This window comes from Argentina anserina, chromosome 5, assembly GCF_933775445.1.
Source record: "Argentina anserina chromosome 5, drPotAnse1.1, whole genome shotgun sequence".
In the NCBI taxonomy this organism is placed as follows: domain Eukaryota; kingdom Viridiplantae; phylum Streptophyta; class Magnoliopsida; order Rosales; family Rosaceae; genus Argentina; species Argentina anserina.
This window is the reverse complement of record NC_065876.1, coordinates 12,482,273-12,505,220: the sequence shown is the minus strand read 5'-3', so window position 1 is coordinate 12,505,220 and position 22,948 is coordinate 12,482,273. Positions and strand designations below refer to the sequence as shown.

Genomic DNA, 22,948 nt, shown 5'->3' with positions numbered 1-22,948 from the left:
GATCAGATAAGGTTTTTAATTTGAGGCCGGAAAATTGGACTTAATCTTTGATATGGGATTATAAACGTCAATATGTAAACTGTCTGGTTATAAACCACAGCAGATTAGCTAGGATTTTGTCCTAGCATTTTCTAACTGATAAGTATCCTCTTAAATTTGCTCCAGCATTTGTTTGACAAAGAACAAAAACAAAAACAGAACCAAGAGAGCTATATATCAACAGAAGCAAATCATAACAGAATATTATCAATTTTTTCCAAACTTCCAGCAGTATCACATCAGATGCTGACACTCTTAATCCATGGGCTTCCATAGATTACGGTCCAAACCGAAATTTGAACTAAACAAACTGACCACAAATCTGTAAAGAAAGAAACAAAAAGGAAGAGGAGATAAAGGGGGTGTGCAAGTTTTATGTGCAGACACTGATGACATCAGAAATAATGACAGCACCTAAGCACCTTCACATGGAAATTCATATTACAGGATAGTGACACTTCAAAAATGATGACACACTCTTTCAAGTCATGCTGACGCTCAAATTGATGTGGCCTAAGCGAGTTTTAACTTTTAACAGATAATCTAACCTTTAGAGGCGGGCTATTCATGCTCCTCAAAAGTTTCACACTTCATATTTGAAGTCACTATAATATATCATGAGCCCATCAAACAAATCCTAAATCAATCAAGATGATGGCCAATAGGCTTCTCTCTAGGAGGGATGTGTCACCTTTCTGTTTCAACAGTACCATCAATATGGCATCTGACATAGTTATCTTCATCCAAGTGAGTTGACTAATGCACATTATTTCTTGACACAATTGAACTATGTTTGGTCTTTTTTATGTACAAGTATCTTACCAGATACAACACCTCTTCTTTTTATCAGTTACACTTCTTCATCTTCAGCATCAGAATTCCCATATACAACAGAAAAGTAAAATCCCACCGTCCTCATTGTCAGCCCTGGAAACCTGTGAGAGCTGCCTGGTCGCATATCAATTTTAATAAATGGCCATTGCATCAATTGTGCAGCTTCACCCTCCTCCCATCCATCCCCAATCACGCAGAAGCGGACCGCTGGGGCTTTGAAACGCGCCTTGATCCACTGAAAACATTGAAGTTTCCCCACTTCCCAGGAACTATAGACTGCAGAAGTTATAGATGTGTAAGTACCAATCTTACAAATTCACAACTACAAATAATGCACATAGGCAACTATTGCCATCCATGAAAAGCTAGAGTTACACTATGTCCCAGGACTGGTCCACTACATGTAGATGCATTACTTCAGATAATTTTTCAATCAAACTTTCCCTGCATTACTAAGGCATAACCCTTAACACTTACAAGAACTATATCTTGACAATTATTATACTATGGTCTAATGATGTAAGACAGATAGTCATGGAGTCCAGAACAAATAGGGAAAACTGTGACGCTCTTGGAGAACATTTCTTCCATGCAAGTTAAAAAGATACATGAAACGTAGGTATGATGGGCAATGAATAAGTATACCCAAGGCACTACCTCTATTTTCTGCTTGCTGCAAAATTAGGTTGATAGGGAGAAAGATCATCAGTTTAAGTAGAGAAAGACGGCTGTTCAGTCATTTCCATGGGTTTATGGATAATCTCTAAACATTACTTGCATACTTCCAGGGTGGTTTAACACCTCTATTTTCTGTTTAGTCAGTTTTTGGGTATATAAGAATTTGAATGGTAGAAGTCCCCAACTGAATTTGTTCTTAGTATCGCAGCTCAAGTGATCTCGTCTACAATTTGCCGCTGTGATTCTCTGTTGCAGATACGGTGACTGCAGGCATAACTGAAAATAATTGATGAAGCCTAAATACAGATTTTTTCCTAAATCCTAGTCAATAAACGAACAATCTTTCTCTCTAAGGGTTAACCCCTCCCCCAAAAAAAAAATGAAATTGGAAGCCTAATGCTTGGAAGGTAAAGACGTCATGCTTTTCTTTTGCCTCATTTTATGATATGATGTGGGAAGTCAGACCCGAGCGCGTTACTCATTTCTTTCTATGCTGCCTTATCTATTTATATTTTATGATAAGACATGATCTTTTGACAATGCTGTTTCAGAAGGCTATGTTCAGCTGGCACCCCCCCAGTGGTATGCACAGCTTCATATGATAAAAATAAAATGAACGAGTGTACGTGTAATATGATAAACCAGTTATTCTTTAGCCATTCCAGATTCAAATTGTTGTAATAAAGTAGCAAATGATGTACGAAGCAAGTATTTGTTTTTAAAAGAGAACCATTGTACTTTGAGAATCATGCTTTTGTTTTAGAAAGGAAGAGAGCAAAGAATAGACATAATTTAACCAGGCGCAATGACAACAATAAGTGCACAAGAAAGTGGCAAGAATGACTAACCATTTTCCTGAGCTATCATATGGTCGAGTCGAAAGAGCATGCATTTGACAAGACTGGGGATCAATGATCCCGAAGTCACTAGAAGATGAATACTCTTTGTAGCAGAAGAGCCTTTTATCCCATCAGCAGCCACAATGGATGTACCTCCATTACCAACAGAACACTCTTCTAAGAAGCCACGTGCTATATTGGCATAAGAAGTTCAGTAGTCAGAAACTATGAAGAATGTGTAAGCATGAAAAACTAAAGCAGAGACAAATGTACACTAAAAAATTCCCACAATTATTTTTGGAGAAATATAAATCATTACAAGAATATATGAACACAGGTTATACACAGTCCGCAAAGCAGAAATGCAGCAAAAATTAAAAGGAAAGCGAGATAATCCAAAGACACCTCGCAGAACTTCCAAAAGAAAAAACAAATGGTATTGTAAACTGCTGCTGCTCTTCGATCCCTCAAAATAAGAAAGCTACAATCTTTAAGAGCCTCCTAAAACAAAATCCCAAGAGCAGCTATAAACTTTAAAAGCCTCATATAACAAACTTCAAGAGCAACCCAAAATCCCCACCCACCCCCCCAAAAGAAAACCCCCACCCACCATAAATGGTCAACTCATAGCCCTTCATTGACTTCAAAATTCTCCTATTTCTTTCCATGGACACCATAAACCTACAGTACAGCCTTGAAACTAATCACAAGGGGTTGAGAGTTGTATACAAAATCTTGCAAAGGGATACATAGTACTATAATTTTACTTGTATGCAAAGAGGCTTCTTCATTGTTGTCTAGAAAATGATGTTTACTAGCTATGGGAAGAGTCGGAAGACAATAGCCATGGATAGAGCCATGCTATTTAAGACAGTACACAGCAGCAACTAGCTATGTCTTCTGTGCCCTCATCCCATCGTAGACTATTTTCTTCTTCTGGCCTATTCTGGTAAATTGCTACCATGAAATTATGTATCCTAATATATCTAAAAATGCCGTCTCTCAAGTCTAGCTTCACTAAAAGTAACATGACATCCCCTTGTCTTGCCCAGGCCGTCTAAGTATCTTGAAGCATTGTGCTTTGAGATGATTGTCATTATATAGACATATAAATGGGAAATCAGGTGCATAATAGACAAATTGAACCAGTTAACTAGCACAATTACTTTCCTTGGGTGTCTGTTATCCCACTAAAGGAACTCATGGAAAACCCAATTTATTTGTTTGAATGCTCAGTTATGTAAGAACTAGCTGATCATTAAATTTCAATTTTACCACTGTTTCACAAGTATTTCATGTGTTTTTGGATGTCTAACTATTGAAAACAATCTTTCCTATATTCTAATTTATTATATCCTCATGCTTACTCATGAAAATGTTTTGAAGTACCCACACCACAAAATTTCTACTAAGAAAACATTACGTCACATAAAGCAGAAAAAGTACACAACAGTGGACATTCAGATTTCATGTTGGTCCATTGCAATGGGGCTTTAAGTGGAACAATCCCAAAGCGTGCCTTATATGACATCTGAAATTTTATGCACTGTTAGTATGACCATAAACTAGACTTGTTTGCTGTTGCGTCTACTATTTTAATTTGTAAAGGCATTTCCAAAATCTTCTGTTTTTCTTTTTTCTTTTTGCAGGGGTGTGTGCAGGTATATGCTTGGTAAAATAAAAGTGGCAAAGTAAGACCCAACCGCCAAACACTAACGTCAAATTGCTCAAAAAAAAAGGAGGGTATCAACTATCAATGATTTTACAATATATACTATAAAAGTAGATTGCTTCATCTTCATTGGTAACAGCATTTGATCATATTTGTGGTGGCATACTGGAAAGGAGGTTAGATCTCAAACCACTAAACTGAATATTACAGGCTGGATCAGCAGTAAATCCAAAAGTAGCAAAGCATAGAAATACTAGAAGCTGCATTGTTTTATATGGAAAAATATACCTGAGCTGAGCCATCTATCAGTATAATTATCAGTCATATCATACAATTCATCCAAGTCTTTTTTCGTCTCTTCATTAAGAAAACTCTGCAGACCCTGAAAAATAAAAATTGAGGGTTCGCCCAGATAGCTGTAACATAAGAAATCCAAAAGCATTGGAGAAACCAATTGGAAGGAAAAAAACAACAGCATATTAGTTATCTATACAATTTATGACACACACACACACACAGAGATGTCAAAATGTAAGTTCAAGTTAAGTTTACCCACATCTAACCAGCATTTTCCTTTTTAAATAATAATCATAATCCCAGCATTTTAGTGATCACAAAAGGACAACATGAGTGGAATGTGGATAATTTCTATTGAACATTAACTTTCCTGACCACTTAGAATATAGAAAAAAGAAATGGAATATGCTCTTTATGTTATTTCTTCATCTGAAAGAGTGACACATGTATCACTTATTACAGCCATACTAATCACAAATAGGCTTATAAACTTCGCACAGATGATAAGAAAAAGTCCACTAAGATTAATGCAAAGAGAAAGCGGAAGCTTAAGACCCTATATCATATACTCCTTTTGGTTGCATTATAACATTTATTGGAGTTCCTTCCTCTTTTATTCAAATAAATAACACCAATTGTATTTCATAGCATATTACAAACATGAATTGCATGTTGCAACTCTCTCATGGAAAGCACAGTGCACACACACACACCAACTACTACCAGGACACAAATTGCAGCAAAATTTATTTGGTAAATAGTGAAATAGGACACATTTAGATACCTGTTTATATCTCTGAGCTACGAATCTGTGCCTATATGCCAGTTTTCTTTTGTTGTCATCATCATAGGAAGCCCCAAATTCATCTTTGCTGAAATCATATGCAGAAAGATCCTGCCCATCATCATATCGGCTCAAGGCATCAAGATACGGCTTATTGTGGTTCTCAATCTGCCGCAGCCATACCAAAATTGTAAAATCCCAATTATATCAAGCACTTAAAAGATATACATCTATACAACCAAGTCCACGCATAAGTGAAGGAACTTACTTGTTCATAAAAGAAATGATCATCACACAGAGATAGAATGTGCTTCTCCCATTTCTTCCCGATTTCTACACCCTCTTGCACATTCTTCACACCAGTAAAACCCTCTGCGTACGTTCCAGTCAACAAAGACTTGAGAAGTATCAGAGTCTCATCCATATCCCATACATAAACATCTAGTCTCTCATCCCTGCTGCTTTCAGCAACCCCTCCCCTCATACTTGCATTCTCACCCATTAACTTCCCCGATTTCGGTGTCAACTCAAAGCAGCTAATCTGGAGAGTTCAACAATAGTTTCAAATTATCAAAAGATTGTTTCTTTGCTAGAACCAATCGGACTTCTGATATTATTTTTCTAAAGATACTTGCTTTTCAAACATCAATAGAACATGGTTTGATTCATTAAGCAAAAAACATAAATGGGCACAAAAAGACATGATAGTGGGCATTGAGAAACATAAATGGGGAACGTATATAGCAACCCAGTAATTTGAAGTATATTCAGAATCAGCATACGGTATCAAACAGCTTCAAAGTTGATGGTGAAATGCGTTAAAGATTAAGCCTTTGGATTCTTACCTTGAGGTTCAGTTGGGGGCAGAATTACAGAAGAGATGATTGATGACGAAATAGAGTTCCACAGTGAAGACGCAACTTTTAGGAGAGCAACAGATTCTACCTTTGACGACGAGGTTTAACCATAGGAGTGATGCCCAGGCAGGACACTTGAACCTCTTAAAAGGTTTTTTTTATGGTGATTATTTTTTTATATTATCTTATGAAAAATTTAAAAACAATACATGAATTATGAGCCACTTGGAATTAAGACGTATAAACTTTCTAATCTAACACAATAGTACCCGAGATTGAAAACTCAACACACTTTTGATACCCATTGTTAGTAACACCGTACCTCATGCCATTATGTGAATTTTAAAGGATATCACAGTAATTTTGTGAACTCGTTCTTACCCCTGTACCTGCAAAACTACAACTCCCCTCCCTTCCGACCCAGTGTCGAACATCAACATAATTACACACAACACCAATTACGATATGGTGCCCCTTTTCCCATGAAGAATTTGAGATAGTCTATTATTATTTATTTATACTTTTGATTTAGTTTCCACATTCTCAATTAATAATATGCATAAAGATGTTTTCTTCTTAAATGCCAATACTGATCGGTGAACCCGCACTGTTAGTGTCAATAATCAATACTCAATAACATTATGCACAGATGCAACTAAACACACCTTGAAATGGAAACATCATGATCCATACAGTCCCCCCCAAGTCATCACCATAATTGAATCTGAATTTCTGAAATTGCAGTCCTAAAAAAACCAAAACTACAATCCCAATTATGAACTTGCATTGCAGCTTGGCCCAAATAATCCCCACTATCGACAACAACTTTAAGGCAAATCCAGTAGGAGATAGAAACTGACCACTGTAGTCTCCACAACCACCACAACAAGCTTTTCATTGCTGCCCAGATACCCCAGTCCTAAGTCTGATGGGCTTTTAGCGTGTAGATGTTTTGGTGGACGTGTTGTGGTGATGATGGCTAGTCAATTTGTTGGCCAGCGAGGAGAGAGGTGAACATTGATGGTGTGACCGGTGGCCCGAATAAAACTCGATCACGTGTAAGTTGTGACCGTCGAGAGGTAAGAGAGGCTTGTGTCACGGACCTAGCCATTCGGCTGTCACACTTGGTCCATGCGGCGCTCCTATCCTCATGGAGTCAGCCTTATCCAACGGGGCAATGCACTGGATTTGCCATGCCTTGGGCTCATCAGGGAATCGGCTCCAGACCTCAACCTGTGTGTAGGGCGGCCAACTCATTTCTTCGACGTTAAGTCCCCGACTAGCGACAAGATCCCCAAACTTAACCGGGTCGGCCTGCCTGAACCCCTTGGAAGGAGCAGCCACATATCTCCCACACTTTCTGATCTTAGAGCAATCTCACATATGTCTGATGTTCATTTAACTAGCGATGCCCACGATTCACACTTCCGAAAATAGGACGTGACATCATTCCTCACCAAACTTGGTGTACGTCTTCATACACAGCATCCCCACTTGCGGCCCGCGTTGCTTGAGCGACGAAAAGGAGTTCCCAAAGATCTCCCGACTATGCTTCGCGCCGGATCTCTCGTCCTACACTTTGCCATGGATCCTTGTCCGGTCCTCCCCCTGGAGGCGACCCTACCTACTCGACTCCCCCCCCCCAGAGCCCCGTATCTTAGGGACACGGCGACACGTGTGAGCGCTTGGCGACATAACGACACTGATGTCGAGGCGGCTCTAATACCACTTGTCACGAGCTTACTCATTTGCTATGCTACTCTTGCGGCCTTAGCAACTCCCTTATGCTAAGTCAGCCTTACACTTAAAATCCAAATATGTCACGTCCCGTTTTTTGGAGTGTCACTTGGCAGAGGCTACAATTTTGCAGCGCAACGGATGCAAGGGTGAGCGAATCTAGCTGATTTGGGGGCAGCTCAACTTTTTACAATAGAGATTGGTTTCAGCGAAGAAGAAGACATGAGCTTTCGCTTTGACAAAAATGCCCTCTCAAATTTAACGGAAACCACATAAAATGACAAGGCACCTGACGGTAGGTACTTAAATTAGGTTAGATTATATTAGGGGTGGCAATGGTATAGAAAACCATTCCAACCAATTCGTATACCAACCGTACCAAATATGTTGGTATACCAAATACTTGGTACATGATATATGGTACAGTATACCGTACCAACATTAATAATACGGTAGATAGGTGGTATAGATTTTCCATATACCATGGTATATCGTACCTACCAACTTATATTATATTACAATATTTAATTAATATATATATATATATATCTTTAAATTTCAACCGTAGATTTATTAAAAAATAAATCCAAACCGTATAAATCTACTAACCTTAATCTAATATATCTGAGTTTTTTTTCTCAAGTACACTATTTTTCTCGTCTTCAATTTCTTTATTTAATTATCAATGAATCGATTCAATCGAATTCCGAAGTACAAATGCTTAGACCTATCAGTAACACCATCACTACTTACAACATGTCAACATATATTGCATTTAAACCTATCATTTATTTTTTCAATTGTTTTGAGAATTCATAAGTACTTTAACAGTTTGACTATTTGGACTTTGGCTTTCTATTTATGACTTTGTATTTGGTATTTGGTTGAAGTTATATAAGACTTTGGAATTCTATTGTTATTTCACTTATTTATTATTACTTATTTGGATTGGGCCTTAGAATTTTTAGGCCTTAAATATGTTGGTACAAGCCCATTACCAACCGTACCAACCGTACCACTTAATTGGTATACCAACGTTATTGGTTGGTATAAATTGTGGATTTTTCATACCAAATATATATTGGTTAGTATATGGTATTGGAAAATTAAGACCGGTATACCAACCAATCCAGCCCTAGATTATATACCTCAAACACCGTTTTGATGTTTTGAAAAGTAAGTTAACCTTAATTATTAGTGGGCAATATCTTGGTGTCAACTATTGTGGATAGTTGAAATATTACGAACGTCATATTTGGATTTTGAGTGTGATTGGTTGGTTGTTTTAGTTTGACAAATTAGATATAATAGATCAATATGATATAATGTATGTATGAATTTGGTTGGTTGACTTAGTTTGTTCGTAGTTAATTTTAGCTCGTTCTTTTAGTTTGCTCACATTGTCATGACTCCTATGAGCTTATTTGTTCTCGTTGAGGATGGTTGTACGTCTATGGTACTGGTAGCCGGGGTAGGCAATATGTATCCCTCAGTAATGTCACCAATAATAACGATCACAGAGAATGGAGGGGTCTATAACTCCTAATTAAGGGGTGCTAACCCGGATTAAACAAAAAAAAAGGCTTGTGCGGGTGATTTGCTTAGTAGCAAGTTTATTTTGGAGAAAAATGGTGAGAACCCTACTTCAAACAGTTGTTTCACCTATAGGCTATAGCAAAATTTGTGTACACATGATAGCTCTTCCTTCATCACCTAGCGATACAGATATCTAGATAATCGTACACGGATGATACTTGAAATGGAAAGGCTGTCAAGTATCAATATATTCAAAGAATGAGATTTTGATAGGATACATACCAAGTTACTGGAAAACTATAGACTATATGTTCCCAAGTTTACTACATTTTGGTTTGTTAGTTTGAATGGTAACCCCATTTCGTCCGCATACTGGATTAGAAGCGTTTTGTGCTAAAGACGGTGACAATCACTGAATCACTAATGAGAGAGAAATTGGTCCCTAAGTGCTATGTGAAAACCGGATCTCTAGGGTTTTATTGAAAAGCTTCGTTTCCATCCGGCAACGCGTTTTTTGACGTTTCCACTAGACGAGAATTGGGCATGGGTCAAGTGGTGGCCAAGCAAGGTGGTTGAGGGTGGCGGATCGATGGAGAGTGGCTGCTCTAAAAACATTTGTCAATCGGATTGCTTGCTTGGTTTTTTGGCGTTGTAGGGGACTCGGTCCAATGGCAACGCTTTTGTCGCTTTGAGTCGTCGGGTTGGTCTTGTCGGTGGGTAGAAATGGTGTTGTTGCAATACCAGAAGGGGAGCGGAGGTGCTGACGGTTGTCTGGATTGGAGAAGCAACCCAGGTTGGATCTTGGTGACTCCTATTGGCTTGATTTGTGGCGCGGCGAGCACTGTTGGTTGCGGATTTGGGTGGTGGCTCAATGGAGGTGGCCGGAGTTTACTTAGGGTGGTGGTCCTTGAACGTAGAAGGCGGCGACGGCGGTTCATGAGGCAGGGTTTTGGGTCCGTTAGCTTTTGGAGGTCCATGGTGGGCCTGGGCTCTTTTGAGCCTAGGTTGGGTTAATTAGGGTTGTTTGGTGGGCCTGGATCTTTGTCCTAGGCATGTTTCTGTTTTTTTTTGTCGTCCCTCTACTTTGAGCGAGGGTTTAGGCTATTAGTAGGTAGGGTTGGATCGTTAGTATATATGTTTATGATGCATGTCATCTCTATGGATTATTTAAAGTCGGTTCTTTCTGGGTGTCAATATAATAGGGAGGTTGTCTCTGTAAATATGTCTGAGGTTTTGATATGTGATACTATTGGAGCAGTTTTCTTATTGAGCTTGGCGACGAGTATGTTATCGATTACTTCTGCAATCATTTTTTTATTGGTTCGAAACTGGGCATTCATGGCTCATGTCTATTGCTTGTTGCGATAATCATGTGACTAGCTTTGTTGGTCAAACGGAGGGTGGGCAACTTAGTCTCATCACCGAGTTTTCCTTTATTATAATATTTTTTTGGTGATATATATTTCCTTTTCTAAAAAAAATCACTAATACGTAAAAATATAGAAAATATGTAGCTAGAATCGTAAAATACGAACATTAGTGAAACCATTAGAGCATTTTTATCATACTCTCTATTATAGTTTTTAGCTATTTTAGAGAGCATATTAGCTTTTAATGAAAAATAGAGACTGCATCAGACTTTATTATATTTAAAGTAGTTATCAATTATCACACTTGATATTAAAATATTTGAATTTAAAATATTATATATACATAATTATATATATATATATATTTTTATATTTATATTTAAAATACATTTTATTTATGTAATGAATACTTTAAATTCAAATAAAACTAAAAATTTAATATAAATGTATTTCTAAAGTGGCTAGTTAAAATGACTTTTAAATTATTTTGACTAAGATTTAATTAAAATATAACTAACATTGTTACATATGCTCTTATAGACCAGAGCACATCCCTTGGAAAGAACGCATTGTAACGAAATATGAAACAAGAAGAAACAAAATTAAATGTCAAAAATAAAAAACGATTGGAATAATAATACAGTAGAAGAAGAAAACGAGCAAATTCCTCATCGAAAATAAAAGAAAATGAGCAAATTGGGGTTTTGCTTTGTTTTCCACAACAACAACTAAACAAAACAAAGGATCACCAGCCCCCCGGTTACTCACAAAGTTTCAATTACTTGCCCATCAAACCTTTCTTGCAAGTCACTGTGGGAAAACCTCCATAGCAGCCATGGGTGTAAAACCCAAGGAAACCCCACCATCCCCAGCCTTCATAGAAACAGTTGAAGAGATCATGAAAATCTACAGGTCACTTCCACCAAGGCCCTCCATTGAAGAGGTTGAAGCAGCCATGTCTGTGCTCATGACAGTTGAAACTGAACAAGAACTGAAGCTTGAGGAGATATCAAAGCATGTGGTGCCTAAAGATGTCCCAGAAGAACTCTTCTCTGTTTTTCAGCAGGTGAGGAGGACCATGGTCCTGTTTCAGAGCCATGGACAGAGGAAAGAGGCTTCTCAGGTGGTTGAGTTTGACAAGATGTTTCAGACTTTTGATAACCTTATTCAGAAGACTTCGAAGTTGGTTTCTGGTGACACCCAGGAGGAGAGTCATGTTGCTTTCCGGTACCCAGTTGGGGAAATTGTGAGAGAGCCTGTAATTAGTGATGAGGGTTTTGTGGTGAAGAAGAAGGAAGATGGAGAGTTGAAGAGAGGTGGTTTCAAGGGTTTGGTGAAGAGTTCTTCCACTATTTCCACTATCTCTGCAGGTTAGCATCAAATTATCATAGTTAACTTATGAGTGTTTTATTTATTTTTCCTTATAATCCATAGAAAATTTATTTTGAAGAAAATACTTTACCCTTATTAGTGTGTTGATCAAGGAAGTTTGTTTTAGAATTTTAATGGATTTGGGATTTGCATGAATAAATATTCTTGGGCCTTGAGTTGATTGACTTTTGATCAGGAGAGTGTTATTGGGATATATGAACACCTGGTTTGTAAGCATCCAAGGAGTTCTGTATTTGTCTTTTGTTGCTCTCTGCATACTGTATTTTCTAAGAACTGTTCAATGTCTTCAGCTTGCCTAATTCTTGACACAAATCATAAGCAGGTGGTACTTGTGTCTCTCATAGTGGGTTTAAAAAAAAAAAAAGGAAGTTCTTTCTCGATCTATATATGTGCATTCATTATTTTAGACTATTCAACACTGTATCAGGAAAATATATATGGATTACTAGCTGAATAATTTCCTAATAATTTATAGGAGAGTCTGAGAAATTAAGTCTGATGAAGGTGGCATCTATAATAGAAAGCACTGCAAAAAGTGGAGAGGTAGTTCTTGATCTTAGAGGAAAACTAATAGATCAAGTGGAGTGGCTTCCAGTATCACTTGGAAAATTATCAGATATCACTGAATTGGACTTGTCAGAAAACCGAATCATGGCTATTCCGCCCACCATTGGTGGCCTTAAAGCCTTAACCAAGCTTGACATCCACTCAAACCAAATTATAAACCTTCCAGACTCATTTGGTGAGTTGAGTAATCTCACTGATCTTGATCTCCATGCAAACAGATTGAAATCACTTCCGGCTTCATTCGCAAACTTGATCAACCTCATGAATCTTGATCTGAGTTCAAATAGCTTCACCCATTTGCCTGAGATAATTGGGAAGCTGATCAGCTTGAAGACATTAAATGTTGAAACAAATGATCTTGAGGAACTGCCTTTCACAATCGGGTCCTGCACATCACTCGCTGAGCTGCATTTGAATTTCAATCAGCTAAGAGCTCTCCCTGAGGCAATAGGAAAGCTCGAAAGCTTGGAGATACTTACAGTTCATTACAACAGAATCAAAGGGTTGCCAACAACAATGGGGAATCTTAGTAGTTTGAAGGAGCTTGATGTAAGCTTTAACGAACTCGAATCCATCCCTGAGAACTTGTGTTTTGCAGTAAGCCTCCAGAAGCTGAATGTGGCAAACAACTTTGCTGACTTGAAAGCTTTGCCGCGGTCAATTGGAAATCTTGAGATGCTCGAAGAGTTGGATATCAGTGATGATCAGATTAGGCACTTACCACTCTCTTTCAGGTTCTTGTCCAAACTGAAAGTTTTTCGTGCTGATCAAACACCTTTGGAAGTTCCCCCAAGACATGTTATACAGTTGGGTCCTCAGGTTAGCCAACTCTGATTCCACTTAATTTGACCCTTCATTTGTGTATGTTGCATTCTATAGTTTCTAGTACTGATTCATCTGCTTTCTTCACAGGAAGTTGTAAAGTACATGGGAGAATATGTTGCCAAGAGGGATGCTGCATTTCAGCCATCGAAGAAGAAGAAGAAGGGTTTTTGGTTCTGGCTTTGCTCAAAACTCTGCTCTACCAAGAACTAGCATTTATATGTGTATCTATCTGAAAACTTTTTCTTACATTTCTTTTAGTTCCAACAAATCATGCCACGAAAATGGTCTATTGTCCATATTCACTCAGAAACTTTCTTTTGTTCAAATACTTTGCAACTTGGAAACTGTTCTTTTCTGTGATCCAAGTGAGTTGAGAGATATGTAAACTCATGTTCGTTTGTGATGATTTTGTTAATATATAAAAATTGGAAATTGACTATGCTCTTGTCTTAAGTTGGTTGAGACCATCATCATATTGTAGAATTCCAAAAGGGTAGCATCAGAATCTTATTTTTCAAATAGAAAAAATTTAAGAGGAATGGCATATTGTACCACTAGCTTATAGTTGACTTCCAATAATCAGCTCTCTTAAAATGGTCATTATCTTACTCTAATTTTTCTAAAACTGTGAGAGCAAATCTGTGTCAGCAATGAGCAGTAAGCTGATTTGAAGATCTAGACTTTAATGTTGAATCCAATTAAAAAATTTCAAGTGAGACAATTGGATAAATAATAAATAATCTTCAAAAACCAGAATATGATTGATCCTTTTGGAGCAGATTGCAAGGGAAGGCGGCTTTGATTCCTCAGTTGGATTAGGCAGGCTCCAAAGCCCTGCCCACTTGCCCAGGTCATATTGATATGCAAATCTTTTCAATTTTGGTCTTAATAACTTGCTTGACATTCTCAACATTTGATTTTAAAACATGTACATAATTTTATTTTTTTCATAAGAATTCTGTATGTCACTAACTTTGACAGCTTCCATTCAAAAAAAAAAAAAACTTTGACAGCGTTTACTCTCATAGTTAGTGCCGGCATAAGGAACTACTGTACTGTTTATTGCATTAACGTACACAGGTTTCTAACACCAAGATTGAGAGAAACGAGACTTGGAAGGAAGAGGTGCTTATAGAAAATTTTCTGAAACCCTAAGATTGAATTCTTCAAACGATATACAGTATGTGTCATTTTAATTATGATAGTGTTTACTTTTCATCAACACGTCCCAAGATTCAGAGCCGGGGCTTTGACCCGGCCCAAAACCCGCCAACCCTACGAAGAAGAAGGTGTGTTGTGGGTCCTCTAACACTCCGCACCTAACGAAAAAGAAAACAAAGCGCAGAAGCACATGAGCCTTTGCATGCCCCCTTCTCCTCCTCTTGTTCTCCTCCCTTTCAGCAACTCCACTCGCCGACGATCGTCGCCGAATCCACTGTAAGTCTCTCCTCCGATTCTTATTTTCATTTCCCAAACTACCCTCCATCCCCTATCTCCATCTCTGACTCCCTCCTGTGTCCTCCCTCGGCCCACACACACACAGCTAAGCTAGCTCCGGCCGTGTCTAGACACATCGATACGCAGAGGAATGGGCTGCACGGTGAGAGAGAAGCACGTGCGGACGAATCGGAGGATCCGATCGGTGAAAAGCGATGCAGAACATTGCGGCTACGTCGAGAGGGCTTCCATCGCGGAATCGGCTCTCAAGCCCTGCTCTACTCAAAGCCCTAGTCCGGCCCTGACCCGGCCCAATCCCGACGAAACCGGGTGGGGCTACTGCACCGAGGACCAATTAGAGGAGCTGCTCCTCAAGAACCTCGACTTCGTATACAACGAGGCGATTTCGAAGCTGGTTGCTTTGGGTTATGATGATGACCTGGCATTGAAGGCCATTCTGAGGAATGGGCATTGTTATGGTGGAATGGATGTGCTGACTAACATTATGCATAACTCTTTGGCTTATTTGAATAGTAGTAGTAGTAGTAGTAATAATAATGCAGGGAGTAGGGATGGGAATGCCGAGGAGTCGGAGCCGGTTTTCGCCGATTTGAGGCAGCTGGAGGAGTATTCCCTGGCTGGGATGGTGTGCATGTTGCAGCAGGTGAGGCCGAGGTTGAGTAAAGGGGATGCAATGTGGTGTTTGCTGATGAGCGATCTTCATGTCGGCAGGGCGAGTACGATGGAGATTCCGGTGCTTGGTGGGAATGAGAGTGGTGGTGGTGGTGCTGCTGCTGCGGCGGGGAATGGTGAGAGCGCCAACAGGATGGTTATGGCGCCCGCGCTGTGTAGGTTTCACGGCGGGTGGGGGTTCGGGAATGGGGGGAGTTCGGAGTTTCCTGTTCAGGGGTTTGTTTCGTATGGTGGTGAGTTGAATTTGCAGAGGGATATTGAGTGTCCCAAGAGGTTTAATCTTTCTCCTTCGATGAAGTCGTTGTTGAAGAGGAATGTGGCAATGTTTGCGGCTGGGTTTAGAGCGAATTCGAAGCAGTTGCATTCGCAGCCGCAGGGTTCAGTTGGTAATTTGACGAGTGGGGATGCGGTGGTTGGATTGGGGGCTGAAGTTGTGGTCCAGCAATCTGAAGAGTCACAGAAGTCAAAGAACCAGGAGGTGGTTAACTCGGTGTTGAGTAAATTTCGTGATTTGAATCTTGATGAGAATATGGAACTTGTTGGGGAAGATCAAAAGAATGAGGTGATTGTGACTTTACTTCATCAGGTGAAAGAGCTTGAGAAGCAAGTGAAGGACAGGAAGGAGTGGGCCCACCAGAAGGCTATGCAAGCTGCGAAAAAGCTCAGTAATGATTTGACAGAGCTTAAAATGCTGAGGATGGAAAGAGAGGAGACTCAAAAGTTGAAGAAAGGGAAACAAACTCTTGAGGACACAACCATGAAGAGGCTCTCTGAGATGGAAAATGCTCTACGGAAGGCTAGTGGTCAAGTGGACCGTGCAAATGCAGCTGTTAGAAGACTTGAGAATGAGAATGCAGAAATCAGAGCAGAGATGGAGGCTTCTAAATTGAGTGCATCAGAGTCGGTCACCACCTGTTTAGAGGTTGCAAAGAGGGAGAAAAAGGGCCTGAAGAGGCTTTTGGCTTGGGAGAAACAAAAAGGTAAATTCCAGGAAGAGATTGGAGAGGAGAAACAAAAGATTTCAGAATTGCAAAAACAGTTGGCTCGTATCAAGCAGGATCAGAAAGAAGCGGAGGTTTGTTTTTATTTGCATTCATTTTGCACTATACTTGTATACTGTTAAATAGGTTTATGTTCATGATTCTCAGGCGTTCATGTGTTTCTTTTACGTAGGATAATGTTATGTGATTCATATGAAGAACTCTTTGACTAGGACCAAATATATGTTTTAAATATTCCAAAATAGTGAAGGAACTACTTTAAAAATAACTTTAAAGTTAAAAGACTCACAGTTGATAAAAAAGCAAAGAGAATGAATGGAAATAAACATCTGATAGGATAACGATCAAGCACTTAAGTTCTTAAGTTTAGAATGTATAAGCTAGAGCATAGAGGTTCCTTCTTATGAAAAACTCCTTTTGATGAGAAGCAAAAGGGATCACATTGTTTGGGATACACCACAATATGGTTCCATGATTCAAACCCATTAAGTTTAGGATCTCCATCTGGTAATCATCCCTCTAGAAACACATCAAACAGGAAATAATTTGACCACTTAGTTATCATGAACACATGATTATCATTGATTTAGAGTAGTGACTGCCTAATTTTTTGTGGTTAATTAAGTAAGCAAACAATTTCAGATTTAGTTATCTTTGTAAGGTTAATCATTGAACAAGGAAGCCTACTTCTTACAGGTTGGATGATTTGCAATGCGCGTTAGGTATGCATTTTCCCTTTGCTACTCATTAAGAGAGATCCTTTCTTAGGAATGACCATTTCCCGTGCTAGGACTTCTTATCTTCTGAAACATTAGATTAGAAAGTTTGGTCTCGATTAGTGAAAAAGTCAAGGATAATAGGATGATTATCTGTTTGGTTCTTTGCTTTTTCATAAATGTGTTACCTCAGAATTTTCAAGTCAGTCTGGATTTTCCAACTCCTCTTTCACAGATTTTATGTCTCCATCTAGGAAATTACTTGTGCTTTGAATTGATATATAGGTTGATTGGTGAAGCACTGAAGTATAGTGCAGTGAAGGTTAAAATACTGGATGTATAAATTACTACAACCATTACATACTGGGTTCATAGTTATTCTTCTCAAAACTTGGCTGCCGTGTTGTGTATTGTTTCATCTATACTTAACCGTGTACTGTATTCTGGATAGAAGCTGGCTTGCTTATGACTCATTACCTGTTTCCTTTGTAATATTTTTGAATACTTGGTTGCTGGATTGATTATTGTTCCCTCAGAAGATTATTTTAGCAAACCTTGTACTCCATTCTTGGAAGAGGCTGGCTATGACTCTTTCAAATGTCAGATTTGGTACTGGGGTCATAATTTTTTTGTTAATTTTATTTGGCAGAACTTTATAATCAGTTCACCGACACTCTTGTTGTTGCCTGTCTGTAGGTGTAGAGCCAATTGGAAGTTGTTTGTTTGTTTGTTTAATGTTCTGAAGTCTTAGTCAGCTTCAGTTTGCATCAAAACCAAAGACAATGTCATATGGCTGAGCCAGCTATGCTGGTGACCATGCTTTCAGATGTTACAAATTCCATGGTCTTTATCGATACCATAGTTTTTCTTCAAAAGTTTTTATAAGAACTTGCTCTGCATGCTTTTTATATTTATAATTTGTTTTTTTTTTCCGTTTCAGTGGGGTGGGGAGGTTGAGTAAGGTTCCAGCACAAATTATAGTTTCCATCAGCTAGTGCCAATTGGTTAAAGCTAACATTTCTTTTTTGCTTTTGGTTAGGTAAAATGGGTAGATAGATGGTAAGAATATAAGAAATATACGAGGCAAACAGAAGAAGATATTCTGTCTGAAAGAAAGCAGGCGAAGATGTCTTGTGTCTCATAAATAAAAAATGAAGATGATATCCAATGATTTATAAATAGAAAGTAGAAAGATAAAGCTACTATGTGTAGTTCTGTCTGAATTTCAATTTTATGCGTTCTATTTCTTTCTTGTGTGTTCTTGGTCATTTTTCTCGAATTTGTCCTCACTCATCACATATTTTTCCCCTCTATTTTTTTTTATAACAAATCAACAACAAAATATTAGCAGGTTCTGTGCTCTACTCGGTCATCTTTTACTTACCAGAAATTTGCGTTCAAGTAATGTTACTTTGAACTCTAGTCAGCCTTGTGCTGCCATTGCCTTTCTCTATACTGAGTTTGTATTAATTTTGAATGATCAGATAACCTCTCAATCATCTTATGTGATCTAATTATGCTGATTATGGCTCCTATCAAATTACTGATTTTGTGTTCCATTTTCAATGGAAGGACATTCCTGCAAAATTCATCCCAACAAACCAACATAGTTTGTTATTTCAGACTCGCTGGTGTTTTTATTTATTTCATTATCATTTTTAATTTTTTTCCTATTTTTGCTCTATCATGGCCATTACATAATGGACCCAAAAGCTTAGTTTAAGATTTTGCTGAAGGGGCGTTATTATAGGAGTGCTCAATTCACCGATTTATGTTTCCAAGATGTTTCTAAACCCTATTTGTTATGGTTGCTTTTTATGACATAAGCCACTCCTTGAGGCAGCACCTTGGCTCTGCTGCCCTGCAGACCTAGTTTCATTTTCTATTGTCCACATATATGAATTAAAGCCAAGTGTTCAATCTAGTATAAAAGAGTATAAAGTGATGAAACCTCTGAAATGGGGTGTGCATTTTGGTTCATCGTACACTCTTACCGGAGATACTTACTCAAATTGTCTTTCATTCCCTATATTCTCCGTTGACAAGCTTCCATTCTCAGTAGTTGAGTAAGTTATAATTATTTTTCCTTTATGACATCGAAACACGTTTTTAGCACTGTAGTACTAATTGATCCTCATATTTTCCATAAAAGTACCAATACTCCATTTTGCTGTCAATCCTTTTCTTACAGGTGAAGTGGAAGCAGGAGGTGAAGGCTAAGGATGCAGCTTTGGCACTAGTAGATGAGGAAAGAATTGCTAAAGAAACAGCTGAGGCTGGTAATAAACGAAAGCTCGAGGCACTGCGCCTAAAGATAGAAATAGATTTCCAACGTCACAAGGATGATCTCCAAAGACTTGAGCAAGAACTCTCACGTCTAAAGTCATCTGGAAAGTCAAAAGAATTGCCTCTTCCATCAAATCCTCTGCCAAGAGGAGTTTCTGGTGGTGTAAAACCTCAAGGAGAAACAATTGCCAAGATGCTTCGTGAATTAGATAACCTGGAGAATTCTGCAGAGAAAGAAATCAGCTGTGATAGAGAATGCATGATATGCATGAAAGATGAAGTGTCTGTTGTTTTCCTCCCTTGTGCTCATCAAGTTCTCTGTTCTAATTGCAATGATGATTATGGCAAGAAAGGTAGAGCTACATGCCCGTGTTGCCAAGCTCCAATTGAACATAGAATTCGAGTTTTTGGTGCAAGTTCTTAGTTTGCACGAACAGGGGTTTGTCCTCACTGAGTATGACTTTTTCAGGTATACCAAATAATTTACAGTTCCTTATTTCCTTGTTCCTTTACAAAACTTGCTGAGCATATCAACAAAATAGATATGTAGTTAAATAAAACGAAAGCATGTTTTCAGCTTGTGCCTTTTCAATTTGGAATGAAAGAAACTTTTGTTCTTGGTGTTGCCATCGTCTTTGTTACACAAATGGTTCTCCGTACACTTTCTTGCTTCCATTATAAACACCAGCAGTTACGGATGTGCATATGTATGTAGACTGGAAATAAAAATGAATGATGCTTATGATAGCTGTAAGTGTGCTGAATTACATTGTAGGGGTAGGGCACTATTTGAGATTATATTCTAGTTAGTTGCCGAAGAGTCATAACCTGATTTGTGGTGGGATGGAAGTGCGTTCTAATTTCTAGTAATGGACTCCCTGAAAGAAGAGGATCCTCAGTTGTGGACTGGAATGTTGAAGTAGGTAGTGTATTGTTTTGTGTTTGGTGCAATACGATCAAGTCTGGCCGGTAATATAGATTCACCTATACTTGTCCCATTCCATTCTACCGAATTTGCAGTGTCATTTAAGGAAAAAAAGTCATTGGGAATTGCCTTCATTGATAAAAAATTAGTTATGAACTTCGTCATGGTGTTGAAATGAGACTTTTCTTCTCTTGATTAAATAGCTGATTTTGGCAACTTTTACCAGAGGTACGAACTTTCGACATCCCTTCTCATTCTTTTGTTGTAATTCCACACTCCCAAGGATCCCACAGGCAAGTAGAAGGTCCACAATAACATCTATGGTGGGGTAACTTCTGTGCTTAGTTGCTTACCATGTCCGATTTGGCTAGGAAGAAGAAAACTTCGAAAAGGAACATGCCACATTGTTGGTGGCACTATCAAATTTATAGAATCTTCAAGGTCCAAACTGAAAGTTGGTGATCTTTGCACGGATGAAATCAACATGTTGTTACGGTAAGCACAGTTTAAATATTAGCCCGGATTGATATATATATATATATATTTTTTTGGGTTTCTTGAGCAGCCAAAACATACGTAAGCGTGGTGTTATGCGTGACGATATGTAGACCACTTATTTTGACAGGCACCAACCAGGATCATCTGCAAGGGCTATCACATTGTCAATGAAATTAGTGTTTTCTATTAAGGAAAATACATGTTGAAAGGAATCTATTAGTCGCATGAAGGAATAGCTCTGGAGTCTGGCTAGCTAACCATCCTGGGTTTTTCGTTTATGAATATAAAAACAACATGCAGCCATGAAGAAAATGAAGATCACCGGCACAAAAGCGAGAACCACCCTTTGCCACATAATGATATAACCACTCCCTGAATCTCCTCCCTGCTTCTCTGAAAACCAAATGACATCAAGAAACTGAGAACTTGAGTACGTATAATGCTCGACAAGCTACAACACTTTCTGTTACGTACCCACCTTCCATATTAAACTCAACTAATTGTGGTTTTCCGGACAAAATGTGAAAAATCCCAACCAGTTGATACAAGATTGGCTTTACTTTGATGCTGCTATTGTTGTTTTCTATGTTTATATTGAAAATCGTTGTAAGCATGCATGTTAATTATTATGAACATGCAATTAGTATCAATATACAGATGCACATGCGTGGGGGACTAATATGGCTGTGCATATTAATTATTGAGAGTGAGTACGTATTAAAGAGCATGCATTCAGAATTAATGAAAGGATCATCATCAAGATACAGCTCCACAAAAATATCGGACACCAAAAATCCCATATATATATATATATATATATATATATATATATATACATATCATTCGGCAGTTGGAGATTTTATTCATTTATTTCGGTAAGTTGGAAGGATCATGCATATATATATATATATAGTCTCTATCCAGAGTGAAGCTTCACTCTGAAATTACATAGTGAAGTTCCAATTTTGGCACACTTTTCAGTCAAATTTTTTCACCATAAGCGATTCAATATTTAGGTATGATATTCAAGATCATCTCTACAAAATTTCATCTAATTCGGACATCGTTAAGGTATTGAAATTAGATCAAATCAATGAATGAATTAAAATTGTTCAACGTGAACCGTTCGTGTAAATCTCAATTTTGAAAACTCAAACCATTGTCAAATTAGATGAAACTTTGTAGAGATGATCTTGAATAACATACCTAAATATTGAATCGCTTATGCTGAAAAAAATTGACCGAAAAGTATGTCAAAATTGGAACTTCACTCTGGATAAGGACTATATATATATATATAGCCTCCACCTGGGGACTAAGAAGTTTAAAAAGCAGAGATTAATTACTTACAACTCTTACGGCTCTGATACCAGAGACCACGGAAGCATGTATTATAACTCTTATTGATTATTACTAGATGACAGTGATATTACAAAATTAAAACCAAATTAAACTTAAAGGTACTGGAGCAGAGGAACTGATTGTGCAATGGGGGAACGCCGCCCATGGACAGCTCATACTTGAATCCGATATACCTTGACTAAGAACTTATGCATGAATTACAAAGAAAGAACTATTACAATGAAGAAGCTCTCGGATTGTCTAGAGAGGGAGAGAAGAGAGGAATTGGAAAATTCCGGGGTGATTCTAATGAAGGAGAGGACCTCCTTATATAGGAGAACGAATCTGCTTTTACTGTTGACTTTGACTGTTGATGAATAGTGGACTGTCTGACATGTGAGTGACTGTAGCTTCGGTGGAAAAGCTTATTTTGACTTTTGCTTAGATCTTTGACTTGGGCTTGAATCTTGACTGGGTTTGCTACATGCTGGATTGTCTATAGTTCGTATGGGTCTTGACTATCTTGGTAATCAGCCCATCTGGTTGGTTGACTCGGGGCTGCTTCACTATGGGCTTCTGATGATGAGGAGCAATTATCTTCATTATCTTCAGTTTTTGAAAGAT

General features: G+C 38.3%; 3 protein-coding genes across 5 annotated transcripts; 2 read left to right on the top strand and 1 right to left on the bottom strand.

The window, feature by feature from the left end:
- Nucleotides 1-223: 223 nt before the first annotated feature.
- On the bottom strand, nt 224-6,108 carry LOC126793915 (eyes absent homolog). 2 transcript variants are annotated; one of them, XM_050520546.1, is made up of 6 exons: nt 5,989-6,108; nt 5,412-5,684; nt 5,144-5,311; nt 4,351-4,444; nt 2,400-2,582; nt 224-1,149 (listed from the first exon to the last, which is right to left on the bottom strand). In XM_050520546.1, exons 2-6 carry the CDS (start codon nt 5,643-5,645, stop codon nt 890-892), a joined length of 939 nt encoding a protein of 312 aa, XP_050376503.1. In that variant the 5' UTR covers nt 5,646-5,684; nt 5,989-6,108; the 3' UTR covers nt 224-889. The 2 variants fall into 2 exon arrangements, with proteins under 2 accessions (XP_050376503.1, XP_050376504.1); XM_050520547.1 differs by having other exon boundaries at nt 4,351-4,435.
- Nucleotides 6,109-11,397: 5,289 nt separating this feature from the next.
- On the top strand, nt 11,398-13,840 carry LOC126794506 (plant intracellular Ras-group-related LRR protein 5-like). The gene is made up of 3 exons (XM_050521240.1): nt 11,398-12,013; nt 12,511-13,421; nt 13,515-13,840. Exons 1-3 carry the CDS (start codon nt 11,479-11,481, stop codon nt 13,635-13,637), a joined length of 1,569 nt encoding a protein of 522 aa, XP_050377197.1. The 5' UTR covers nt 11,398-11,478; the 3' UTR covers nt 13,638-13,840.
- Nucleotides 13,841-14,721: 881 nt separating this feature from the next.
- Nucleotides 14,722-21,441, top strand: LOC126794549 (MND1-interacting protein 1-like). 2 transcript variants are annotated; one of them, XR_007672155.1, is made up of 5 exons: nt 14,722-14,864; nt 14,971-16,632; nt 19,466-20,029; nt 20,712-20,980; nt 21,111-21,441. XR_007672155.1 is itself a non-coding variant. In XM_050521296.1 (3 exons), exons 2-3 carry the CDS (start codon nt 15,016-15,018, stop codon nt 19,982-19,984), a joined length of 2,136 nt encoding a protein of 711 aa, XP_050377253.1. In that variant the 5' UTR covers nt 14,722-14,864; nt 14,971-15,015; the 3' UTR covers nt 19,985-20,189. The 2 variants fall into 2 exon arrangements, 1 of the variants encoding a protein (XP_050377253.1); XM_050521296.1 differs by lacking the exons at nt 20,712-20,980; nt 21,111-21,441 and having other exon boundaries at nt 19,466-20,189.
- Nucleotides 21,442-22,948: the final 1,507 nt, after the last annotated feature.

Excerpts from the sequence above, each read along its gene's own strand:
- LOC126793915 (XM_050520546.1), bottom strand. The coding sequence starts at position 5,645 with ATGGGTGAGAATGCAAGTATGAGGGGAGGGGTTGCTGAAAGCAGCAGG. Across the intron at positions 5,312-5,411 it reads ATCATTTCTTTTATGAACAA|ATTGAGAACCACAATAAGCC; the intron begins GTAAGTTCCTTC and ends TGGCTGCGGCAG. Across the intron at positions 2,583-4,350 it reads TGATAGATGGCTCAGCTCAG|CACGTGGCTTCTTAGAAGAG; the intron begins GTATATTTTTCC and ends ATGCCAATATAG.
- LOC126794506 (XM_050521240.1), top strand. The coding sequence starts at position 11,479 with ATGGGTGTAAAACCCAAGGAAACCCCACCATCCCCAGCCTTCATAGAA. Across the intron at positions 12,014-12,510 it reads TATTTCCACTATCTCTGCAG|GAGAGTCTGAGAAATTAAGT; the intron begins GTTAGCATCAAA and ends AATAATTTATAG. Across the intron at positions 13,422-13,514 it reads TTATACAGTTGGGTCCTCAG|GAAGTTGTAAAGTACATGGG; the intron begins GTTAGCCAACTC and ends CTTTCTTCACAG.
- LOC126794549 (XM_050521296.1), top strand. The coding sequence starts at position 15,016 with ATGGGCTGCACGGTGAGAGAGAAGCACGTGCGGACGAATCGGAGGATC. Across the intron at positions 16,633-19,465 it reads AGGATCAGAAAGAAGCGGAG|GTGAAGTGGAAGCAGGAGGT; the intron begins GTTTGTTTTTAT and ends CTTTTCTTACAG.